Below are 25,057 nucleotides of genomic sequence, written 5' to 3' on the forward strand. Positions count from 1 at the left end.
CGTCCTTGTCTCAGCGCCTGTGTGATATACTGCTGTCTGAGCACCATGAGTGCGTCTGCATCTGTTTGCATGTGTCAGACAATAAAATGTCTATAATCGTTCCTAGCTCATCACAGACTGGAACGCGTGTGTTTGCACATGCCACACGGGGCAGAATGCATGACAGTACGTGTCAGCTGCAGCGCAATGGCAACGTGGACACAATGAACGCGCTTGTGACAAGTAACTAATTCTATTAGCCTCTATCTGCGTCCCTTCCTCCCCCATTAGGAGCCCTTTTTTCAATCCATTCCTTGTAAGAAAGTTATTGTATCGATCCCACTTGCCCTGTACCATGTATTCTTGAGGGTTTTCATGCAGGCAGAGGTGCGCGCTGTCGTTATTTTTCCTGGCTATGCCATAATAACTGGCAAATGTGGGAGTTAAATTTCCGCCTGGTCTGAGATAATGAGCTGCATCTGAGATGTATGGATGTGCCTTTCATGTGGTTAACGATGGCCATGTCTGCAGCATGAAACAGGGCCACGGGCCTTATTTGTGTGTTCTCCGCTGGGCTGAAAGGGATCGTGTAGGTGGCTGCGTATATGCTTTGTTTTGCCTTGTATCTTGGGAATACACGCAGCATACACAAACATCTAAAAGAAGACATCTCGTCCCTTTTAGCCACTTTAGTCCCTTTCTCTTAATTTGATTGGCTGCAGAGGGTCGCAGAAAAAAGTTGCGTTCGTTATCCAGGGCAGTGGAAAGTCAGACGAGATTTCGAATTACGCTTTTATATTTGTATTCATTTGGGAAAGGCTTTGCCCTTGACGATGAATCCAACCCAGTTGAGAACACAATAAATCCTTCAGGTGTGCGCAGAAGAGAGCCCAGTTCACTCTGAGAGCATCGGGGAAGCACGCGGCAGGAGACTTTATCGCAAGCTCTGTTTGGTAAGAAATCATGGCTGGATGATGCCGGAGTGCCGGAGAAATAAATCAGCATAACCAGCAGCAGCGGGAACGATGAGAGGAGAGTGATGAAGCGCGGCCTGTCACTTTATATAAGCCCAGTCAGCTGATACGGATCAGCTGATGGGGTGTGCGACTTGGTGCGTCTGCCTGAACTAATGTGACGTGCCTCCTGGTTCCTGGCCGCCATCATTTCCCGTCTTGGCTGTTTGGCATTCACAACGATGGAAGATGAGTGAATTGAGGAAAATTGAACGGTAACTAACAACGGATGCGCTGGAATGTTGATATTGTTAAAAAGCACTTTCTCCGATTTAACTGTGCTCAATTCCAATCAAAGTTCTGCCGGTAACTTTTCCCCGCCTCAGCTTATTACAATTATTTTCTTTTGCTTGACTGAAGTTTCTCTTTTTATAGCTTGTGGGTCGCTGTTTCAACAGTGCTACTATGGTAACAGCAGGGGAGTGGGTGTTAATCCTGTTTGGGTGTCATGGTGGCATTGCTACAGCACCCGGTTAGTGAACCAAGAGCTTGCTTCTCTGTGACGGTGGCATATAAACAGGGACTGGGGACGTTCAGGGCTTCTGACTCAAATAAGAGGTCATCTAACACGATCATCGTGTCACATGAAAGGGTTTTGTTTTCTTAAAAATCAAGCTATTTCAAGGCACAATCAAGCCTAAACTTGACTGCTTCTTGAATCCTGGAGGAATAAATGGTCCAAATTGCACAAAATATATAAGGCACATAATCGCAGCATTATGTAGACTATATAGAAAAGCACTGAAATGCTCTAAAGTGTTTTTTTGGGGTATCTTTAAGATACCAAAAGTACACCAAAACAGGCAACAAAGCTGGTTGACACTGTCTCTCATGGTGGATCAAAGTGTATGTGGAATATTAGAAACAAAGACAGATGCTTATTGTGGTGTTAAAGCTGTAGATTCACACTGCACCATTTCGCACCCCCCCCCCCCCCCACACACACACACACACACACACACACACACCCTTTCCCTGTTTGCCACATCAACCCAAACAGCAACATGTATTTCTGCATCACCCCTTTTATTGGGTTGTGCTCCGGTCTCGCTCTGTTGGACATAAACTGGGAAAGGAATTATGGAGCGCTTCTGAAAACACACAAACACACATTTATTCACAGACGGGGCTTTCCCGACACCCTGTTGCAAGAAGGACTGCATCTAAGAGAAAGCTAGAGGTGGGAAGAGGCCAAGGCACTTGGATTTGTATGCCTGGGGTAACCTGGTCTCTACAAGATTTCGGATGGCGACAGCTGAAACCACAACAGGATGTGGATGTTTTACAAGTTTGCCGATCATGATGTCTTCAGTGAGCATTAGTGCAGCGGTGCGTCCAATGAATTAACCACACTAGAAACAATACAGAGCATCAGTCAGTCTTCAGAAAGTTTGAGCCCTTTTGGACCGCTTTACAATATCCGCCGTGACAGGACATACTGTAGATAAGGGACTCGCTGACTGGCTACATTAGCAACGGCTGAGTTTAAATATCTCTCTGCTAAATTTCTGGCCCCCCTCATGGCTACTGGTCTATCTGGCATATGTTGCACACACACACACGGACGTGCACATCTGTGAGCAACACACACATCCACACAGGCTTTGATCTCAGTAAGTATAGCCAAAATTGTACATTGTAGCGGAATAAATGTATGTGGCTGTTAGCATCGTTGGCTCTCTCTCACCAAGATAAACACTCTTTATTAAAACACTGCAACTGCTGGCAGGAAGCAGCAGATTTGTGAAAATAATCCTCCAGAAACACTGATTAGACAAAAGAGGGCATGAAATAAAGTGACATTAAAAAAAATGTGCAGGCAGCCTGAGTATGAATGCTCTCTTGTGTTCACAGTTAGACATTGTTGAGTATAGTTTTTTTTTTAAAAAGAAAAAAATAAAGAAAAACACTATTTAGAGATGTTCTTTCTGCAGCTCTTTGGCAGTTTTATCTAAATACTGTGCAAAAGTGTTAAAGGGCACTTTAATGATGCACTCTTCATAAATAACCTCTACCAGGGCGGTCATGTGAAAGCAGGTGCCTGCCTCTGTCTGTCTGTCTGTCTGCCTGCCTGTCTGCCTGTCTGCCTGTCTGCCTGTCTGCCTGCCTGCCTGCCTGCAAAATAACTCAATACCTTATGGAAAGGTTGGTAATAGGCGGGAACAGCTGATGACATTTTGGCGACGTTCCAGATTCCAGACGGACTTCGACCTTTGATCTTCCAAAGATGAAAGCCACGTGGCTGCACGAGTGACAATATGTGGGGGGAAATGACCTGCTTGTCTGCGCTCTGCCAATCAGTCCATCCCCCCCCCCCCCCCCCCCCCCCCCCCCCCGCCACACGTTCCTTTTTCCCTGCATCCTTCTGTTATGAAGTCAAGATAATTGATTGGGAACACAGAGAGCCGAGCAGGAGACAGCGTGTGAGACGTGGAGGGGCCCAAGGAGAAAAACAAATCGACAAAAAAGGAATAAAGAAAGCAAGGAGGGAAGAGGATGTGGGCAGTGAGAAGGATGGAGTGAGCAAGTACAGGGGAGGATGGGGAATGAAAGAATGCGCTAACGTGCCGCTCAGAAGTCTGAGTTTACAGAAAAGGTCAATGAGAACAGTCAGAGGATGATGGGAAGATAAGTTCCACTTATGGGAACTTCAGTCCTTTTTGGGTAATTCTTGATAAATTCCCAATAATCTCCTTTAAGAAGTCAATTTCTATTCTCAATAAATGCTGTATACATTCCTACTTCTGTTCATTTTTTCAACAGACACAGTCATTACTTTACCATTAGACTCACCGATCATGGATTATTGAGGGAACAGAAATACATCAGCAACACGCGGGACATCGAGAATCTTTGCTTAATCTCCTTCATTTAAAACCAAATAGCTGTCTTCATTTTCCAGGTGCAGCTTTGATCATGTGGGTTCCCACATGTGTGCACGTGAGTCCTCCTGCTCCCTGCACCAGGAAACTGGAGGCAGGAGAATTCGTGATAAGTCAACACGCAGTGCAGCATTTTATATTTGCGAGAGAGAGAAAAATAGGACAACGTGGAGTTATTTAAGACGGGGTTGTGAGTGAACGCATAGGAAGGAGCGCTCGTTCCTCCAGCCATTCAGGTTTGATCTGTATGGTTACAGAAGCTGGTCTTATCTGAGGGTACCTGTGCCCACTTTGGCTCAAATATCAGCAGGCATCGTTAATGACAGCCGAGCAGATTGACCTGTTTCTCTCTCTTTTCTCACATTCTTTTCTGTTTTTCCACTAAAGTCTCATCATTTACACTAAAAGCACGCTGGTCAATTTGACCATCTGTCCTCTGAGCGTGATTGTGAGTAAATTGTGAGTAAAACCTGTGATGAGCTTTAGCTAGCATCCAACTTGTCTAAACTCTTGGCGCGACTTTAGCCTTGTTAGCATAGATCATGTTAACTAGATGCTATATTGATCTGCATTAGGGGAGGCAACGGGGTGTTGCAGGTTCTGTTAAAAGGCTGCTCATCCTTGTCACCGAGCTGATCTTTAAAACCTTTTCCTTTTCCGTCTTATTTTTTTATAAAAAGGAAAACAAAAAACACTGCCGTCCATCTGGACATGATGTCTTTTCTGTACGTATTTGCTATACCTCTCACCGTTTCAACGTACTTCCCGTTCCTACTTTATATCACAGATGCAGAGCCTGTTGCTTAGAAACAAACTTTAAGCAAGTTGCAAAGGTTCATGATAAATCAGCAGGAAAAGCAGAATGTTCTTTTTTATCACTTCTAGCCTCCTGTGTGTCGTTTGCAGAACTAGTGGACTTCTTTTTTGGGACGTCTCACCTTGAATGCACCTGCATTGATCCTAATCTGCTATTTAAGATCCTCTAGGTTTTGTTTTTGTTTCACCCTAATCTTCTCCTGAAGTGTTGCTGCTTGACTCTAGACATTCAGCATGTCTGAATACTAAGAAGTCACTTTATAGAAGAGCCATAAAATGGCATTTCCTCCTTCCCCCTCTCACGTCTCCCCTCCACCCGTGCACCTGCTGTTCTCCTTAATCATAATAAACTTTATCATCTTTCGCTTTGCACGTCTGAAAATATGAAAACATTCTATTTTGTCTTCTTGCAACGGACTGATTTGCTGAAGCGCTTTTTCAGATTTTATCCCGAACTCTCTTGACAGTGCAATTAAAAAGGCATTTCCACTAAAATGATGAAAACAGAGATGATAAACAGCCATGTCTCATCTCACGTCTGTTATTCTGTTCTGTTAAATGCAAAAAATATTGCTATTACATGGCAATATAATCCGTATTATTAGCTACCCGCGCTATCATCAGTGCAACCCAGTCCTAATAGAAAAGGGGAGGGTGCTATCACACAGGTAAATATGGGGGATGGTAAAAATGAAGTGAATTCATTATGTGATGTAATAATCCTCTCACTGTTGTACTGGTGTCATGGTTTGATTCTTTTTTTTGTTTGTTTCCCTTCATTTGGGTTGGCTTTTCACTGGTGTTTGTCCAGATGGCGATGGGTTTGATGCTCCAATACACACATGATTCTCACAAATATCTACACAAAAGGACCCTGCATGGGGGGGGTAAAACAGGGGGCGCTATGGGTTGGTGATGCCTTCCCAATTTTTGTCGGTGGGCTGTGACATACACGAAAGCCTGCAGACATGTCTGGTTTCCACACTTGAGCACAGTTAAACTGGAGGACGTCTTTGGTTAATTCGCCGTTGCTGCTCCGGCGTCCCGTTCCTTCGAAACCTGGTTCATGGTGGAAGAAAGTGAGTACGGGGGGGGCAGATTGCTTTTCCATCCCAGCTCCTGCAGCCCTGCGGGCAGCTGACAAATATGGCCGACAATATATCAGAGTTTACAACCCCAGGACTTATCAAAACCTAGCATTGATTTAAGAATCTCTCTAACCACAACCTCAAAAGTACAGCGAGTGCCAGGAAAAGAGCGTTGCTCATTCATCTTGCCCACCCAGCAGAAATGTAAGTACACTCTCTAACCTCTAGGCTCTCCTCTCTTTGTAGCTCTCGAGCAACTATAAAAATATGATGGCTTGATGTCCGCAGTAAAGGGCCAGAGACGGAACATTACCTGAAAAGGAATTCAGACTCTTCTCCACTGTTCAAAGCGGAAGAGAAGCTTGTCTTTAAGGCAAAATTTGGCTTTCCCCCATTTGAAAGACTGCAGCTCTAGCATGGACACACCGGAATTTATTAACTCCATAACTGAAGACTCATTTAAAAGACCTAGAGCGTCCTTGGAAAACCAATTAGGTTTTTTTCCGTTAATTTCATCAAGGTAAGCAGAAGAAAAAGGAATAAATAGGATGACATTCATGACATTCATTAATGATAAAAGCTGCAGCCTTTTCTTTTTAATCTCACTGCTTTCTGCATGTTTGTGATGGATCTGATGAGTCTGTCCAGCTGCAGTATTCACCAGTTATTACAGTGTAATAGAGCGTGCCTGCAGGCAGCCACCTACTATTGTAAGATCCACCCGTCTCTCCGATGGAAAACTGTTTGGGTGCAATGATTGTTGCTTATATTCCATATTTTCTGCGCACAACTTACAAATTAATCCCGTATTAGCTGTTGTTCACATCAGTCTTTTGTATTTAATGTGTTTTTGTGCGTATTCAGTTTAAAATCCATAAATATCTTCGGAAAGTGGAGCTAATCATGCCCTTCAAAATGCTGGGGAAAACGCTGCTTTTAGTTTATTCTTAAAGTGTTCCTCGTCTCCAAGTGTTGTTCCTGAGTTGTCAACTTCAATTATTCACCTCTGATCATCTTTATTTGGTGCCAATACAAACATAACACGCCAGTTTTTGCTTACTGACCCCAAACTTAACCCAAGTTTTCAAGCTCCATTGAAAATTCTATTAAGCCATAATCCACTGAGAATAACAGGGCCCGTAATTATGATGGGCTGTTTACCTGCTTTGCAGCTACTACACAAGCTCTCAAACTTGTGTTAACATTTGTTGTCAATAAAAAAATATAAAAAGCTATTATCGCACTCTCAGAAGAGGCCAAAGGTCGCGTGTTCTATGTGCATTAAACCGCAGGTCCGCTCTGTTATATTAGAAGCTTATGTGGAGCGACAGAGTGACACTCTGGGGTTCAATACCATCAACTGGTGTCAAGCGTTAGGTGTGATATGGATCAATGGAGCAGGTTCAAAATCTCACACACACACACACACACACGGGAAAGACGTCAGCACGCACACAAAGACACACAATAGGATGTCTGGATGCTGACTGAAGAGTAGTAATTAGGACTTTGTGCTGTGACTATTCTGAGTACAATACTGATCAGTTTCATCATTTGTGTGTGTGTGTGTGTGTGTGTGGTGTGTGTGTGTGTGTGTGTGTGTGTGTGTGTGTGTGAGAGAGAGAGAGAGAGAGAGAGTCTTTCGCCGCCACCACTGCTGCAGCCTACAGTTTCCATGGTAACACCGGTCTCTATGGTAACTTGTGGTTGGCACCCACAGAGAGGGAGTGAGAGTTGAGGGGTGAGGAGGAGAGGAGGTGAGGACATGGGAGCGAGGGATGGGAGAGGGTGGCAGGAAGAGGGAGACGACAGGAACTGGGTGATGGAGCTGTTGAGACAGGGGATGAAATGTTGAGGCGGAGCCCCGCGACCGCTGCTGCCAGAAGGACAAACTTTGACTTATTTCGCTTATTCGGTCAGGCTGTGGTAGTTATGATTCGGTGTTCTGCTTCCTCTCCGTCTTCTGTGTTTTCAAGCATATTCGCATATGTATTTACATGATATATTAATATTATAGGTCACCGCCTAGGTAGCGTTACTGTTATGGGGCCTTCTATTCATTTTCCATGAAGTTGTGCAGCCTCCCCCTAACTTTCTTTTTTTTTTAACCCTGACGTTGACCTGACAGTTCATACCATTAAAGCCGAGCCTTCACCTTGACATTTAATCATGGAGTCTTGATTATTGCACCCCCGAAGTGAGAGTGAAAATTCAGGGCCCCACATTGGTAGGAAAAGGTACACACGCGTAAACCCCGAAGGTCACGGCGAATGGAAACACTGTCCGGTCTATGGTAGGATGTCGATACTCTAATCTCATTGGTCTGTTTGATGGATAGGTGGCCTGGTTGACCGATCACAGCTAACTGAATTATTGCTCCCACATACTCACCTTTCTGTTATTCTGTCTGCATCCCTGCCTTCCTCTTCCTCTCCCTCCCTCGCTCTCTCTCCCTCCCCGCCGCCCTCCTTTCCCCCCACAGTCTCTCATCTTATCCCTCTCATTTCTTTCCAGTCTCTAACCAGATTAGCTGTGCCCCTTATGGATTTTGCCCTTTATGGGTTCGCAGGAACGGAAGCAAACGCCGCAGCGAGGTGCGTCTGTGGACGCGTGCGTCAGACGGAGCTGCTGCGAGCAGATGCTTCCCTCTGCTTTATCCGTCTGAGCGCCACACTGTCTGCCTGTCACCAGCAGATGCACGGCCTACTTTCAGAGATATTGTGATTAAGCGATTTTGTGCATTTGAAAGAATGTGAGCGTGCGTGTGTGTTTTGTGAGATTAATTAGCTCTGCAAAGACTGCTGTGCTAATGTTCATTCTCTTGTGGATGTTCTGCAGCGTCAGGGATGAGTTTTAAAAATCTCCAGGCTCTGAAACGACCACACGGGTTGGAATTTTTTTTTAAAAACACAGGTGTTTAATGTGAAAATGCTCTTTGTCTCTAAACCGGATACCTCGCTGACGCTGATGCACACACCTGAAGGGTTCTTTAAATGAAATTAAAGTTTTAAAGAGCTACAGAGGACTTAAAAACACGCTGCCCGTCAGGGTTTCCACCTATCAAAAGTGTCAATTCTCTTCTTCTTGCCGTTCGGCTCTCTGTCGGGCTTAAAGGGGATTTCCAAGTGTTGGAAAAATCACTTCCAAAATCACATTTTTGTTGGCTAATCACATCACTGAGAGCATAAAACCGAAGCGGGATTCTTTTATCAATAACCGGGCATTGTAGCGCGCCGTCAGCTGAATAAAAGTGAGTGGAAAATCTGACTGGAAGTGACACTTTTGCTGTCACGTCAGAACTTTAACTCCATGCATTACTGGCTCCCATCCTGTGTGAGTGGGTTAATGACACAGTCTGTCGTCTCGGCGAGGAAGGCACTTGTTTAGATGGACCCGTTTTAGATTCCTGTCAGCCCTAACAGCAGATTAGCACAGCCAGTGCTTCTTCTCCTGCAGGGCTAAAATATGCGACATTGGAAAAAAAAAAACTGCAACACATGACAGATATATTTAGCCCGGATGCACCATTTAACACATGCAGATGCACATAAACACTCTATTAAAAAGGGTTTTAGGCAGCTTTTACAACAACTGTAGTTTATTCATTCATATTGTGATTAAGTGGCTGTTTAAGGCAATACAAATGCTCATATTAACAGGGATATATGTGTCACATCTAAAGGTTCCTTTGAGCGTCAGGTTCTGTCGATTCATCCCAGGGTTGTGACACGGAGCAGGGAGACCTGGCCGGCCTTCTGTCCCAAACTTCTGTCCTCTCTTCCTCTCTATCCATGGGAAAATGGCTGGAACACGGGGAGGGGCGCTGAGATGGACTGATGGATTGATGCTAAATATATGCAGTCCTTTATTTATCCGCTGCGCTCTTTTCATTTAAAAAAAAAAAGACCCAAATATGTTTCTGTTCAATAAAGGGGGCCTGAAATGTCTGGATGATCCTTTAGTGGAAAAAACAAGCAGATGTAAATGACCATTAGATAGAAGATGGATTGTTTGGACCTTTGCTGTTAGAAGACCCCCCCCCCCCCCCCTCTCAATGCCATTTCAGGACATTTCCCAGGACTCTCATACGCAGGGGTCAACACAATGATAACAATCTCTACGGCGCTCTGTAGTACACTTGTGTTTACGGTTCGAGAGTGTGTGTGTGTGTGTGCTTGGGCATCCGTGCGTGCCTGTACACACGCATTACTTCCTTTCCTCGGCCTTTTGGCTCTTAAGACCGGAAAATAGTCCCTTTGATTAAATAATCAGAAGGACTCTGTGTGTACAAGATTACAAGCTATCAAAAGTTTGCTCATAAATGATCATGTGTGTGTTTAAAACTTACTGAATTTGTCTCATAAAAAGCGGGGAAAGGAAAACAAATACTACATTTTGTGCAGTACCCAAGCGCTCAAAGGAACTGTCTTGTGTTTGTGTCTCTGCAGGAGCGCGTGGAGTATCTGTTCCTCATTATTTTTACAGTGGAGGCGTTCCTGAAGGTAATAGCCTACGGCTTGCTCTTCCACCCAAACGCCTACCTGAGGAACGGCTGGAATCTGCTGGACTTCATCATCGTAGTTGTAGGGTGAGAAGAAAGATGATTTATATATACATATACAGTATATAGATCACTGGATGATGTCATTTTTGAGTTTGAGGGGGCAAATGGCGTTTAAATAGCATCATACCTTGATTGTAATACACTGCCAGGGTTTTTGAAAGTGCTATCTGACATAGTTTTAAACATCAGACTGTAATTACCATATTAATCACTGTACCTTGTATAATTACTGTCAACAAGTGAAACTAAGCCAAAACAATTGCCAGTCTGTGTCTCGTGCCAGAGGTGCTCGCCGTCACTTTAACATTCAGAAGACCCGAGTTTCCATTAGCTCTTTGGATCCCAACTGCAGCGCCGAGGCGGCCTTTTCACTTGAAATATATGGTCATGAGTAATTTCATCTGGCTGCAAATTCCAGGTGGCTCACCTAAAACTACACTAAACTACACACAGCTTTTCCTTTCTTTCGCAGTTAATCTGTGTGAAAGCTTGAGTAAACCTTGGCCCACAGTGTGCTGGTGAAGTCTAAACTGATTAGCTTGTTAGATGCTGATAGCAAAGCTCTGCTCTGGTTTTTCTTTATCTGCTACTCAGCAACAAAGCCCATCAGCTAAACCCTCTGTGCCGCTGTGTGTGCAGGCGTGTGTGGATGTGTGTGTGTGGGTGTTTGTGTGTGCCACAGCCCGGCAGCTATGACTAGCATACCGTGTTGTGCGGGGTTAATGGCACAATAGCCAGTGGACCTGACAGTGACATTAATGTCTTAAAAAGGGTCTAATTGACCGTGTGTGGATGCACAAGAGAGAGAAAGCGAGGGTCAAAGCCTGGAGGAAGGCTCCGTGAACACACGCCACAAAAAGCCAGTCAAGTGTTCACTCGCATTAGCCGTCACCGACTGAACGTTGTTGGATGAGACACACACGTGCACAGCCGCCATGTAATCTGGCCATTGGGCATGGTGACAGCGCACTAGCATAAGCTAAACGTATACACTCATGCTATAATCTAGTCTCCTACATGACATTTCTGGTTCTGTCTGACTTACAGTTGTGCAGGACAGCAATAGTGGCATATGAATCCAATCTAAACAAAAGTAATAATCCTACTGTTGTCTCATAGAGTTTCCAATTCTATTAACGTGAAGGCTATGTGGACGGCAACTGGCAATTTATGTTCATACATATTCTGTTTAGATTAGTGAAGGATGATATAACATATTTATTGGTTTCTGGGGTGGGTTATTATTTATTTTCGTCCAATGTCGTCGCTATCGTGGAAAGGAAACAGAATGAAATCCCAAATAAACATAAAAAGTCATTAAATAAAACAAAATAGGGATGCATCATGACCACCAGAGGCTCTACTATATGTGTGTGTCCTTGTATTTGCTACATATTGAGAATCAAAATCCTCGTTCAACAGCAAAGCGGGGATATGTTTCAAAAGTTCAGCCTTTTTGGCTGGTCCCCACAACTTCCAAGGATGGTTAAGATATGGTTTTATTGTTGAGGTCAGCATTGGGTTTAGGGGATGGGGATTAGTTGGAATAGTTAGGGTTAGGATAGGGAGCTGGGTAATGTATTATGTGTATGGAATTCCCCACAAAGATAGAAATGCGAAGATGTGTGTGTGTGTGTGTGTGTGTGTGTGTGTGGTGTGTGTGTGTGTGTGTGTGTGTGTGTGTGTGTGTGTGTGTGTCTACAGGATTTTGTGGAGCCTGGTGCTGTTTACCTTCAGAAACACACTGTTTCTCTTTCTCTCTCTGTTTCTTTCACACACACAGACACACAGACTTGGGTGTCTGCGTCATCATTTCCAAAAGTCTTAGTTTTAGCCCAGCCAAAATAAAATGGCAGAATTTCCAAATAACTCTCCCTTCAAGAGGTATTACAGTCCCAGTGGCACTCTTTTTAACAAAAGTAAATGCGATGCCTTCGTACGTTTCGTACTATATGCGTATGTGACCTCTGCAGATGTGCACGTTAGCGATCACGGTGCTACACTCAAATAATGCTAATTGTCACTGACGCTTCACCGAGCAAAACAGGCTGACGGTGCAAAAGTCCTCCGTAGTAAAGATGCATTTTATACGTGGTTTCAGAAGGACTGACGGGGAGAATAATATCGAGAGGGTGGTAGTGTGAAATCAAGAGGTAGAGAGAGAGGGAGAGGGCGAGCTGTTTGGAGAGGCTTTTCAAGTGGCCATTTCATCGGCGCTAATTGATAATTCTCCATGACTAATGCGCCGCTGACTGGCCTTTGAGCCGCGCTAGCTAGAAAATGTAGGGTGATTTCTAAAGGATCTCAGAGGAAGGAGAGGGAGAGTGATAAGCTTCACTTCAGGCTTGTAAAATACACACCAGAGGGGATCTCCAAATAATTTCATGGAGTCACAACACAGCTCAATAACACAAAACCTCTACTGTAACATAACATCACGCACTTAGAGCTACTTTTGAGCGTCAACTGCACCAGTATGCTTCCAGAGATGGTCATTAGTGTGCTGCTAAATGCCTCCTAATCTGATGAACACTTTTTGGGGATGGCTCAGTTCTGTGCAGACAGTCCCAATGTTCTGCAGAGCAAACTGTCAAAACTGCCTCACATTTCCTTATCTGCATGAGACAGGAGGAGCAGATGAGACATTTTCATTTCTGCACAAGGGCCAACAATTGTGTAGTTAAATTGTTCCCGAGGAAAAAAAAGCCCCGTCTTGAGCTGCACACTGCTGCTCTCCTTAAAGATTTGGTCTCAGAGTGCATTGATTTTTAAATTATCAACTCATTGGGCGTCTAATAGATGAAGATTAACTTTAGCTTGGTGGCAACAGATGGAAAAATCCACACATACTGTAGCTGCAGAAGGTATTAGATATCTATCTGTTGCCCTTTGTTTCAGACGTTCCCAAATCTGCATCAGAGCGACGATAACGTTTCTTATATTCGTTTGTTCAGGTTGTTCAGTGCGATCCTGGAGCAAGCCACCAAGGGGGATGGCGCCACCCCCATCGGAGGGAAGGCGGCGGGCTTCGATGTCAAGGCTCTGAGGGCATTCAGAGTGCTCAGACCTCTGAGACTGGTGTCTGGAGTACCCAGTAAGTACTTGGTCAAGAGACAAGAGGGATGGTGGTGGGGGGGGGGGGGGGGGGGTGGTTACCCCGAGGATCAGGTGTAAATGGTGATTGAGTGAGCGGGGAGAGAAATGAACCAGAAGTTGGAGCCGATATTGCTGCCCGATGAGACGTGCGTGCACGAGGTGGCGCGGAGTCGGACGGAGGAAGACAAGTGTGCGCTTGCACTCGCACCAGATGAGTTCTCTGTGATGGTGATGATCTATCTGATCTACCCGCCGAGCACAGGGGGAGGAAACGCGATTATTATACTCGAGGGTGGCAGTGGCTGACTGTCTGGGCGGGACCAGTCTTACAGGCCGCAGTGAGTGTGTTCGGGTTCTCTCAGCTGCATGTCTGCGTCCGTCCTGCAGGTTTACAGGTGGTGCTGAACTCCATAATCAAAGCCATGGTTCCTCTGCTCCACATCGCCCTGCTGGTCCTGTTCGTCATCATTATCTACGCCATCATCGGCCTGGAGCTCTTCATGGGCAAGATGCATAAGACCTGCTATTACAAGCAACCAAGTACGTGCCCTCTGCTAATCACGCACGTGAGACGTGCACATGCAGACACGCCACACCCGAGTGCTCTGGTAATGTTTGGAGCATGTGCGAGGGAACCGGTTTGAGCGTATAGTCACTCAAAGACGGGAACACTCGAATGTTCAGGTAAAAATAAAACCCCCATCAGCCACAATATTAGAGAATTAAAAATTTAAAAAACACCTCTAATGATTAAATGATAGCCTCCATTCATTATTTAAGCCATCATTTATGTATTACACTCTGATTTGGGCAGTAATTGAAACAGCAGCCGCTATAAACGGCTGGAACAATTTCCAGCAAAGGCCCCGAGGTATAAATGGACTTGAGTGTTGTTATGGCGATGTTATAGTTCCCAGGAGAGGCACGCTTGGGTAAGAGTTAGTGAAATAGTGTCTGTTACCATGAGCATGACCCCCGAGAGATTGTTTGCTATAATTAGCCCCCTTTTTCCACATTGATTTTTAAGCGCGGCGCTACCTGTGCGACACGGTTTATTGCCGATTTCCAGGAAACTTACTGTAGGAGGGCAAAAAATGGCACCGGCTGCTAATTAAACAACTTGACGACAATGTTCCCCTCACATCTTATGTCACAGAATCCCTCGCAGAGGAAAAGCCAGCGCCCTGCGCACCCGAGGGGGCCTACGGCCGACACTGTAAGCGCAACGGCACCGTGTGCTTAATGGAATGGGACGGCCCCAACAACGGCATCACCAACTTTGACAACTTTGCCTTCGCCATGCTGACGGTGTTCCAGTGCATCACCATGGAGGGCTGGACCGACGTGCTGTACTGGGTGAGTCGGGCCCCGGAACTGGATTGCTCGAGTCTGGTATCAGTGACATCGGCCGGGGGCGTCCCAGCGTGTGAGGGGAGATAAGTGCAGGAACGCTCCCACATGTGTCAGAAGATCAGGCGTGCACGCGGGCTTTTGCAGCGCGCGTTTCGCTCAGTGTGAACCCGCGCGTTAGCTCCTGTCTCGGGCTGAATCAATGTCGGCGATACACTCTGTGATTGGACTCGCGGATCCGTCTGAGACGTGCGAAGAATCCTGACGTTTGAATCAGGTGTTTGCGACAGAATTTGAACACTCGAACCCAAAATATTAATACACAGCGTACTGATAACTAGCAATCATTAGTCTTTTTTTAAATACACACAACTACAAGCAATGAAGCTGTTCATTGATCATTGATTAGGCTTTGATCAATAAAAATGTACTAGACTGATTTTCCATATATTTATATAGACACATAAAATCGTATATTTACACATGCGCTCACACACACGTGTGTGTGTGTGTGTGTGTGTGTGTGGTGTGTGTGTGTGTGTGTGTGTGTGTGTGTGTGTGTGTGTGTGCTGCATGCACACTCTGCACTCCCTCTGCATCTATTACGCCGCTGGCTGCATCCTCCTCCACACACAATTAAATATAATTATTACTTAAATATAAGCTAATAGCCTCTTCGATAAATAGTGTTTCCTATTTTGCTCCATCCACAACAAAACATTTTTAAAGCTTATTTCTTTGCTATTAAGGGTTTTTTTTATGGTTAAATCCAACCTGCTCATGAAAATGTATACTTCACTAACCCACACTGCTGCCCTGTGTCAGAGGCAATTCTCACCTTTTCTTTCCTTCTCCACCTCTGTTATTAACCCCCCCATCTTCTGTCCCCTTTCTCTTGTTTCTCTTTGACTCCTAGATGCAGGATGCTATGGGCTATGAGCTGCCGTGGGTCTATTTTGTCTCTCTCGTCATCTTTGGCTCCTTTTTCGTTCTCAATCTCGTTCTGGGTGTGTTGAGCGGGTAAGAGGCTGTCCTCTGCATGTGTGTGTGTCGAGTGCTCGTCTGTGCCTGCATCTAACAACCAAAGTCAAAATGATGCTGAATTTTTAATGTTCCCTTGAATTGGCGAGCGAAAAAAAGGGAGATGCGTTGTTGGGTACATTTGCATTTAGTGCAAACTCCCTGTTGTTTGTCTAAATTCTCAGCGTGTGTGGAGGGTATTTGTTTTCTTTGGCTGTATTTTTAATGGTTGGATGCTGGCTGTTGTATTATTGCATGAGCCCAGTCTCCCATGCTCTCCGCATTTATCATCTAACCCTTCCTCACATCTAAGAAATATATATATATTTAATTCCTCCCAATAAAAAGGGAAATATATGCTCATATTAAGGAAGAATGCGCTGCCAAAGCAACTTTTATCGCCCCAGTCGTCAGTTAAACCGGAGGCGGGTAGGCGAGGATGACCACTGAACTGAGCAAAATCTGCTCTCTCCTTTCTCTTCCACTCAATCGCTCCTTCCTCTCCGGCCCGAGAGGGACACGCACATATGGCGCACACGGGCAAAGCGGCGACCTGCCCTCCGTCTGCCTCTTCTGTTCACGTCACTTGATCTCATTTGGCCACATCCTGTCACAACGCGTCTGCGCCGGACGCACAAAAGAGCCGCTCGGTCACCTGTTGGTTGCTACCTCGCCCGTGTTGGCTTACATACGTGTGTATCTCGTGTGCATATTAGCTTCTGCTAACACTGTTTGCGTTTCGGCCTACGACACGTGCGCGTTTGTTTAAACCCACCCCACATATTGTCTGAATAAATGTGGCTCCGGCGGGTGGGCCCGGTGCATTTTACCTCCGCTCTGCCAAGTCATGCTGCGTTAGCGCACGCATTGGTCCACCCGTGGGGAGACGCGGGTATTAATAATTCACCCCTTAGGCCAAGCATGGAGGTGAAGCGTTAAAAAAGCGGCGTCTGGAGGAAAGGTAAAGACTGGAAAGGTGCACCGATGGGACATTTATATAGTTTTATTTATTTATTTTGGGGAACTGTGAGAGTAAGAGCGAGCCAAAAATAAAACTGGTGGATAAAAAATTCACTGAGTAAAGTACCGTAAGGATGTGATGGCCGTGGGAGGCTGGGCGCACTGGTCGAACTCAAACACTATTGTCGCCACAGAAGTTCATCTTTGTGTTTTTCTTCCCTCATTACCATCTGCGGCTGACATTTATTCCCTTTTCACACCCATCAAATTACGTCTCGGCTGTTGCTGTTAACACGCAACACAACAAGCTGAATCTTGATCATTAGCAGCGCCATCTTGTGGTGGCGACACCATTTGCAGCCAGTCTTTACAGTACAGTGCACTGACTGGACTCGTCCCCCAGCCCGGGAATCCACCCGCCGGGTGAACGTGCTGTTTATTCGGACAAATATCTGATTAATGCTAAACTGATTTAATACAATGGACATCTGAAGAGTAGCTGAACCAAGGTTGACGAGGGTCACACTCCCTTTGTACAACCAACCCCCGCGGACCTTCACCGCCATGTTATCCATCTTTATGTACACTTTATACTCTTAAACGGAGCCCCATTTGAGATCCTGCTGACATTAAAGCTTTCATCTTTTGGGAACATTCACAATATATCTAATTCCTCCCCTCATCTCATATTCTTTCTCTCTAAATTTGCCCTGTTACCTCCCAGGTGAATGACGCAGTAGGGTACGAGTGGCCCTGGCTTTATTTTGTCACCTTAATCATCATTGGATCCTTCTTTGTGCTAAACTTGGTTCTGGGGGTGTTGAGCGGGTAAGGGCAAGGTCAAAGGTCACCTGAAACTAACGACTCTTTCTCTCTTCTTATCAAATTTTAGGAACTTAAATATCTCCTTCCGGCTGCTTCTGCTCTGTTTTCCCACTTCCAGAGAACTGTTTACAGGTTGCTTTAGACACTAAAATACTGAGATGTTTTGCCATCACGTTCTGAAATGGGCAGCTTTTTGTAGGTGCTCGACCGGCACAGCTCTCAGCGCCGTTAAATACCTCAATTAAAATTAGTCCAACGAAAAGAAACGGTCAGTAAAAAGTATATTGTGATCACAAGAACATATTAAGGGAGGTATCGGCGTGTTTTTAGGATGAGGGGAGATTGATTGGACCTGTGGCAGATTGTAACTGGACCCAACTGCATCAAAAAACAGCAGAGGTCAAGTTGGGAATGCTTCTTTATTGTGGCAGTTTGTTGGCAGGTGAACAGCAAACGGTTGGAGGACTACGTGTCTGTTTCTTCAGAAGGCTCCAAGAATGCTCCTCTTAAACCCAGTGAACCCATTCAATTACATGCCCAAAAACAAGTCAGGCCAAGACAAGGCAAACCAGGACTGCTTTTATAGAGAGGTGATAGCAGATAAGGAACAGGTGGGAGAACCAGGTGGAAGTGTGACTGGTTAATGAACAGGTGTGACTGGGAGGAAAATGGAAATCCCCCTACTGGCAGGGCAGACTGAGGGTAATATTCCCCCTGAACCCTGTTGTGGTTCAGCTTCTGTTCTCTGGAACAGGTTTCTGTATTCAGTCCTGCCATTATTCCAGTCCTCCTTTATTACATCAGGTTAATATAGAGTTTGTACAACATTAGGATAGCAGCAGTAGAACTTTAAAAAAAGACATTTACACTTGAAGTAGCTAAATTTGAGTTGATGAGTTTTGATGAGAAAGAGGTCAAGGTGAGTGAAGAGACTCCGTCCCGACTTAGTGACCCCAGTTTGACTCCTGATACCTGCTGTAATGTTACAGCGACTTTGTGGGAGAAATAATAGACGTCTATCTGGTCCAAACAGCTTGGAGGGTTTGGCTGTCTGACTCTTTGTCTGACTAATGATGCTGTCAACACACTACACAGGCTGACCTTTTACCAACTGCTCCCACCGTGGAGTGTGTGTTGGGCTCTGATTGGCGTAATAACAATAGTGAAATGGTGATAAGACGTGCAACAGAGGCAAAGATAGAAAAGACCAGATGTGATTGTGTTTGTCTGGATTTGATCAAATATGTAAAAAAGAAAATAAATCAGAGAGGCTCGAGTCATGTTTTAGGACCGAAAAAGACGTTCTGAGGGGGTAAAAACAGCCCAAAGAGCTCCAAACCAACACATACGGACACAAACTGGTACACGGTGGATCGATGGGACGGGGTCTCCTGCTAATGTTCCGACAAGCCGGACAATAGAAGCTTGTCCTGATGCTTATTGATCTGTGTGGGTCTCTGCTGCATGTAGGTGTGACGTGATGTTCCGTCAGGGCTCTACCGTCTCAATGAATTATTAAAAATGTGGCTCGTCAGTCTAACATTTCACGAAGAACCTGTAAAACCTGTGTTTACAGGAAACAGCCCACCAATAGATGCCTTATCTATTCCAAGTGTTAAAGTCATGGGGCTCAGTAATACAGGTGACCCTGACAAGAACGCCGCAGTCACAGCTGCTCAGGGATGCCCCCCTCTGTCTGTCCCTCTGGGGCTGCCCCGGCAGGCCCTGGGCCACCTGAGACCGAGCCGTCCCGGGACACTTCAGATATATGAGCATTTTAGTTTCGATACACAGTCAGATGAATGATCTGTGGAAGGAGGTGAAGCCCTGACAGGATGTTCTCCGGTCTGCATTTGCATACTAACCCCTTTACTTCTTGGCAGAGCTCCCTTTTTTGCCACCTTAACTTCGCTCTTCTCCCTTCAGCAGGTTCTCGCGCCGTGCTGTTTCTCAACCTTCCGCGCTCTCACAGTATTGTCACCTGATTTGCCTCGCCAAGATGTTCAGATTTGCTCTCCCGGTTCTTTCTCTCCTCTCCTGCAGAGAGTTTTCCAAGGAGAGGGAGAAGGCGAAGGCCCGTGGCGACTTCCAGAAACTCAGAGAAAAGCAACAACTCGAAGAGGACCTCAAGGTTGGCTGGCCGAAGAGCTTCATCGGGTTTAAACACAACAAATCTCAAAGGTTTGGGAGCATTATCGTAACTCCTGCGCTCTCTCTTTGCGTGGGTAAATACAGGGCTATCTAGACTGGATCACCCAGGCTGAGGATATTGACCCAGAGAATGAAGAGGAGGGCTTGGATGACGACAAACCCAGAAACCGTGAGTGTCTCATGTTGTTTGTATGTGCGTGAGATAGAAAGAGAGAGGAGCTGACTTCCCTCGTTGCAACCAAAAAAACCTCTTCTCTGTCAGGGGATCTCTGTGAGCGATAAACATTTTGGTCTACGTTGGGACGCGCCCGTGCGCGGTTCTTTTCCATTTCTACTCCGTCGACAATCAGAGCCAGATAGTAGCTAAATCCCCGGCGCTGTCACTTTCCTTAAGCCCCTTCCAACTGGCACTTTTATTTGACTTGTGGTGCATATTATCCTCCAGGAACACATCGACTACAATGCAAGAACCCACCGTTTCATCTTTAAACGTTAAAAAGAAAAGTCATCGTAATCTACATCGTTTTGCCTCAAACGTGACTCCTCTCCTCCTGTTGGGGAATTCACTGTGCCGCAGGAATACGCACAATGGCTGCAGCTCTTTGTGAGTGTGCAGCTCATAGAATCAAACCCGCATCATCCCCGCCGCCGCCGCCACTCGCTGCTCCTTTAAAGACCGTGAATGAACTTGCCAGCAGAGTGACTGACAGACTGAGCAGATGCTAATATTGCCTGCTGAGGACCCTCTAGAGGGTTGGAGTCTGTTTAGATATTAGTAGGATGTGTCAGACTGCAGATAATAACCTCTGGGCATTCACCCACACGCGCGCAACAGACACCTGCGTGTGCAAACGCACACTTGTGCGCAGCAGGTAGTCTCGGAATGTGTACAGTACATGCTCGCTGACAGGAATAGCTCCCCGTTTCTCCCCACAACACCCCCAGAGGCAGCCAGCGCGGCACATGTCTCCCCAGGAATGACTTACCTTCCTTCAGAAAGGAGAGATGGTCTGCTCTCACCTGGAGGCCTGATCTGAGAGCAGATAAACATAACTTGACATTAGACAGGAAGAAAGGCTGAATCCTGTTATTTAACCTGCGGAGCTTTTGTGCCCGAATCACAGGCGCCATCGTTGCAGCTGAGGCGAGAAGCGGGGAAGAGCGATGATCTTTAGCCGGCTGAAGCCAGACAAATGATCATTTGGGCACAAATCAAAAGGAAGAGGTTTCTCCGGGTTTCAGAAAGGATTCCTTGCTAGTATCCCAACAAGGCCAAGCTAGCTGAAAGCATAGCAACAAAAGGAAAATGCAAGTCTTTGATTCAGCCAGGTCAATCTCAATTCAATCATGATTCATTAGCGATTATTCAAGTCCTCGTGTAAACAGCATCATGTGATACGCTAACTGTGTTTGTCTGATTAAGAGACATCGGATTAGCACGCCTCCCCACTGCTCCAATGTGCATGTATATCTGTTAATTTATGAACAGGCATTTCTACGGTCATGTAAACAAGCTCCGTGTCAGTTAGCCGCAGGGCTCTTTTGATTTTGGGCAACAACATACATAACTGCAGCCTTTGGATTCGGATAATCACCGATTTGACTGTTAGGCCTGCTTCAGAAGGACCAATCATGGCTCTCTATCAAGCTGGAAAATCAGAGCAATGCAACGCTCCCCTCCCTTTCTCCTCGGCGGATGGATCCTCTTCTGGGATGATGAATGGGGGCAGTTTGTTCCCGCTGTCAGGGACATTTTGCATAGACACACAGACGCACCAAGACTCCGAGAAGAGAGGAGATTGCGCTGAGAGGTGGCAGGCAGATATGGAGATATGGAAGAAAAAAAATTGAGTGTGCTTGCGTATATGCGTGTGTGTGCATGTGTGTGTGTGTGTGTGTGTGTAAGAGAGAGATAAATGGAGACATAGAATGTATCTGGGACAGAGAACAGATGGGACAAGTCACAGCAGTGGCCACACACACTCGTTCTGAGACCTCACACCCTTTTTATGCATCAGTCTATCATCCTGTCCTAAAAGGGGGAGTGGTGGCCATATCAATACTGTGGCAATCAAAGACAAATATCAATACTTTATCGATTTACCTGCTTATACCAACAGCTTTTGTCAAGCACCACTACGGCATTGTCATGTTTGGTTGGTCTCGCTCATGTCCAGCCTCTAAAACACGAAGGGTAGACACGAGCGACACATCTGTTCTTGATTTTTTTTAAAGTATATTGTATGGATCATATGTGTTCCCTAGCATCTCAGGTGGCAGACACATATATGCATGCTCTCACCTCTCTGCCGTCTTGTTCTTGCATGCCGTCATCTTGTTTTTGGCGTCCTACCACTTCCTGTCTGTGGTAGGAGTGTCTCCAGCCCACCTGGGTAAGAAGACCAGTAAGCTTGCCTGGTTCAGTCACTCCAGTGACTCTCAGGACGGTATGTGTCCGTCTCCGTCTCGTGTTTGTCTGTGGTGTATTCACGTGTGCACTCGCTCACTGTCTGACATGTGTTTGGATTAAATTTTCATGGGACGCTTCGATGAAATGATTTCTTCTGAAAGCTCAATGAATAAGAAATAAGGGGTTTGTGGTCATGATGCTCTCAATGTAGGAAAATCCAGGAAACCCTTCGCAAACACTTAGGCGGGAGAGGCCAAAAGCTGTAGTGTCAAAGCTACACCAGATTTGCAAATATTAGCATTTTAATTTGACGTGAAATTAAACTCTTCATCCGCAGATTAAAACTCTATATCATGACAACAAATATTTCACTTGAAAACAAGTCTTTCGTGCGTGTGTGTGTGTGTGTGTGTGTGTGTGTGTGTGTGTGTGTGTGTGTGTGTGTGTTTCTGGCTGATCATTGTGTTTTGCTAATCGTGGTCAAGTACTTGTACTTTTAAATATGCCAGCACTCATTTGTCATTGTTAAAGCCTGACTGAGTGTGTCAGAGCGCTTTGTTAATTTAGTGGATAATTACTCTACGAATGCATGTGTGTAAATCGTGTATTTTATTGTGTATGCGTGTGTGTTCTCTACAATCACACCCTCCTTTTGGCTTATTTTATGTATTTATTAATTTTACTCATGTGCAAGAACACTCAGACGGGCTGATGCAATATTTAGGTGGATGGTGGTGACAACAAGAAAACAAAGAAGGTGAAGGGCTCAGGACATCATAACTATTGTGCATTATTGTAAATATATTTAACTGCAGCCATGCTGGCAAACACAGGTGATTTAAATGTCTGATGTTTCTGTTCCATTAGTGCAATAGAAAAGAGTCTTGATTAGTGGTTCCATTAGTCCGACCCTTTGGTGCATTATTAAACAGGAATATATGAGATGTTTAATAAATTGGACCTCCGTCCACTGATGGAGTCGAGCAAAGGCCTTCCATTATTCTAGAAATACTGGTCTGAGATTCCCTGAAATCACAAATGATTCCTACTCTACGGCTGCTGTCACATGTTGCTTTGCAGCCTTCCAGTAAACTGGAGCCCACCAAGCAACCAGCATGTGAGACAGCTAATTAAAAGCATATGTAGATTCATACCAAGGAAGCTTTCACTGGGAGCTGATAATTAGCCAGGTAGATAGGCAGTGTTGCTCTTTTTGCTTCTAAAATATCTCCTTGGAAAGTGACGCATGCTGCCTCCGTTGATTATAGTTTGGGGGCCTTCCGCTAAGCACAAACGCTTGCTTCCTCACCTCTCCTTGAATTGCCTTTCCTCTGCTCCAGCCCCACTTTCCTCAGACATTTCATTAAACTGCTACTGCTAACGTCAGGTCACGGCATCGGTGGAACCACCGTTATTTGAAAGCAATAACCGTGATGAGGGGTGCATAAAAAAGAACAAAACAACTCTCTGAAATAAGAGGGCAGTAGAAACTCAAGCATTTCATGGCCCCCAAACTCTGGATTACAGTATGTCACAGAATAATTCCAAACTGAGGAGTAAAGCTATGCTGAGCTGCAGCAATGGGCAGGGCACAAAATCAAGGATGTGCATATTTTGCAAAGTAATAGCACTGAACTACCATTCTCTTTATTAAAAAAAATCATATATTTTGTCTTTAATATGGCAGCTGATCTCTTTAAAGACACAGTTTTGTGTTGTAGTTTGGTCCCTCGCTTCTCGCTCATCTTCTTCTCCACTCCTCATCTCTGTCTCAGGCCTTTGGGGTCTCTAACAATAGTTGTTAAACTAGTTCAGAGTTCCATCGAGGAAGGTGCAGCAGGCAGGTTCTATTTGGAAGACGTTAGCCTCGAGAGGGTCCCCAGTGCCCCTGGTGCTTTTAGCTGAGTAGCATATGGCAGCAGGTGGGACGTGCCGGGGTGAGGCGAGGGGACAGTGTGTCTACTGCAGGTTATTGGATGTTTAGACGGAGCGTTGGGATCTCTACAACGAAGTATTCACACATCAGCAGCCACCTGACACGAGCGCTGAAGCCAGGTTAGATGTCTTGCACTAGCTAAGAGCTAACATCTAAAAACATATTTAGCTTTGTTTTTCTTGTGTTCAGCGGTCTCCCTCTTCCTCCGTTCCCCCCTCAATCTTGTTTTTCACAATTGTTCCTATTATGACTTGGGTTTTGGGTATTTGATTGAATCCTGTTTTAAGTGTTGATAATGTGTCCTGGCAGGAGTCAGGTTTACAATCAGCAGCAATCAGTTTAATTTCATCATGAGATCTTCCTGGATCCATGTATGCTGCCTGACTGCGATGCCCAGAGGGCGTTACAGGAAGTGTTTGAGCTGCCAGTGAGGAGAATAGTCTGACCCACCAACTTGCAAAGACTGACAGAAGCAATAAAATAGAATGTCTGTCTCAATATCAGTCTCTCATCCAGCTCTCTTGCATTAATCCTGATTTTTCCCCCTCTTCCTGCACAGTGTCACCCTTAATACTTCAATCACTTCATATTTCCAGCTCCCCCACCTCAGGAAATATTTTAACCAGTAACTATTCCCAGGATAGGTAATTAAGTCTGCAATTAGGCGTCAACACATATGATACAATAGTGCAAACAATTAGTTCACGATCCTATTGAGAGAGTTCAACGCAGCTTCTCAAGGACTGGCTGCACTTGTCAGAGTGCGTGCACACTGATGCGAGAGTCCTCTCCTGTTAATTCATCCGTCTCTTTTCTTTCCACACCTCTCTCTCTGCCCCTCTTCCTCTCCCAGTGAGCATGCCAGCCAGCGAGAATGAATCAGTCAACACAGACAACGCTCCCGGCGGGGACGTGGAGGGGGAAACCTGCTGCACCCGGCTAGCGTAAGTACCTGAACTCATCTCGA

At 45.4% G+C, this 25,057-nt stretch overlaps 1 protein-coding gene across 29 annotated transcripts in view; it reads left to right on the forward strand.

Moving 5' to 3' along the window:
- Positions 1 to 25,057, forward strand: part of cacna1c (calcium channel, voltage-dependent, L type, alpha 1C subunit) — a 119,027-nt gene that overhangs the window by 60,947 nt on the left and 33,023 nt on the right. For 16 of the 29 annotated variants that reach the window (XM_057022952.1, XM_057022956.1, XM_057022954.1 and 13 more), the window contains 9 exons: positions 10,227 to 10,366; positions 13,297 to 13,436; positions 13,826 to 13,978; positions 14,595 to 14,794; positions 15,705 to 15,808; positions 19,637 to 19,724; positions 19,829 to 19,913; positions 22,117 to 22,191; positions 24,944 to 25,034. In XM_057022952.1, coding sequence (XP_056878932.1) covers positions 10,227 to 10,366; positions 13,297 to 13,436; positions 13,826 to 13,978; positions 14,595 to 14,794; positions 15,705 to 15,808; positions 19,637 to 19,724; positions 19,829 to 19,913; positions 22,117 to 22,191; positions 24,944 to 25,034 — 1,076 coding nt within the window. Of the gene's footprint in view, positions 1 to 10,226; positions 10,367 to 13,296; positions 13,437 to 13,825; positions 13,979 to 14,594; positions 14,795 to 15,704; positions 15,809 to 17,492; positions 17,597 to 19,636; positions 19,725 to 19,828; positions 19,914 to 22,116; positions 22,192 to 24,943; positions 25,035 to 25,057 lie in introns of all 29 variants that reach the window. The other 13 variants (XM_057022960.1, XM_057022967.1, XM_057022968.1 and 10 more) reach the window with 3 other exon arrangements.

This window comes from Takifugu flavidus, chromosome 22, assembly GCF_003711565.1.
Source record: "Takifugu flavidus isolate HTHZ2018 chromosome 22, ASM371156v2, whole genome shotgun sequence".
NCBI classification, from domain to species: Eukaryota; Metazoa; Chordata; class Actinopteri; order Tetraodontiformes; family Tetraodontidae; genus Takifugu; species Takifugu flavidus.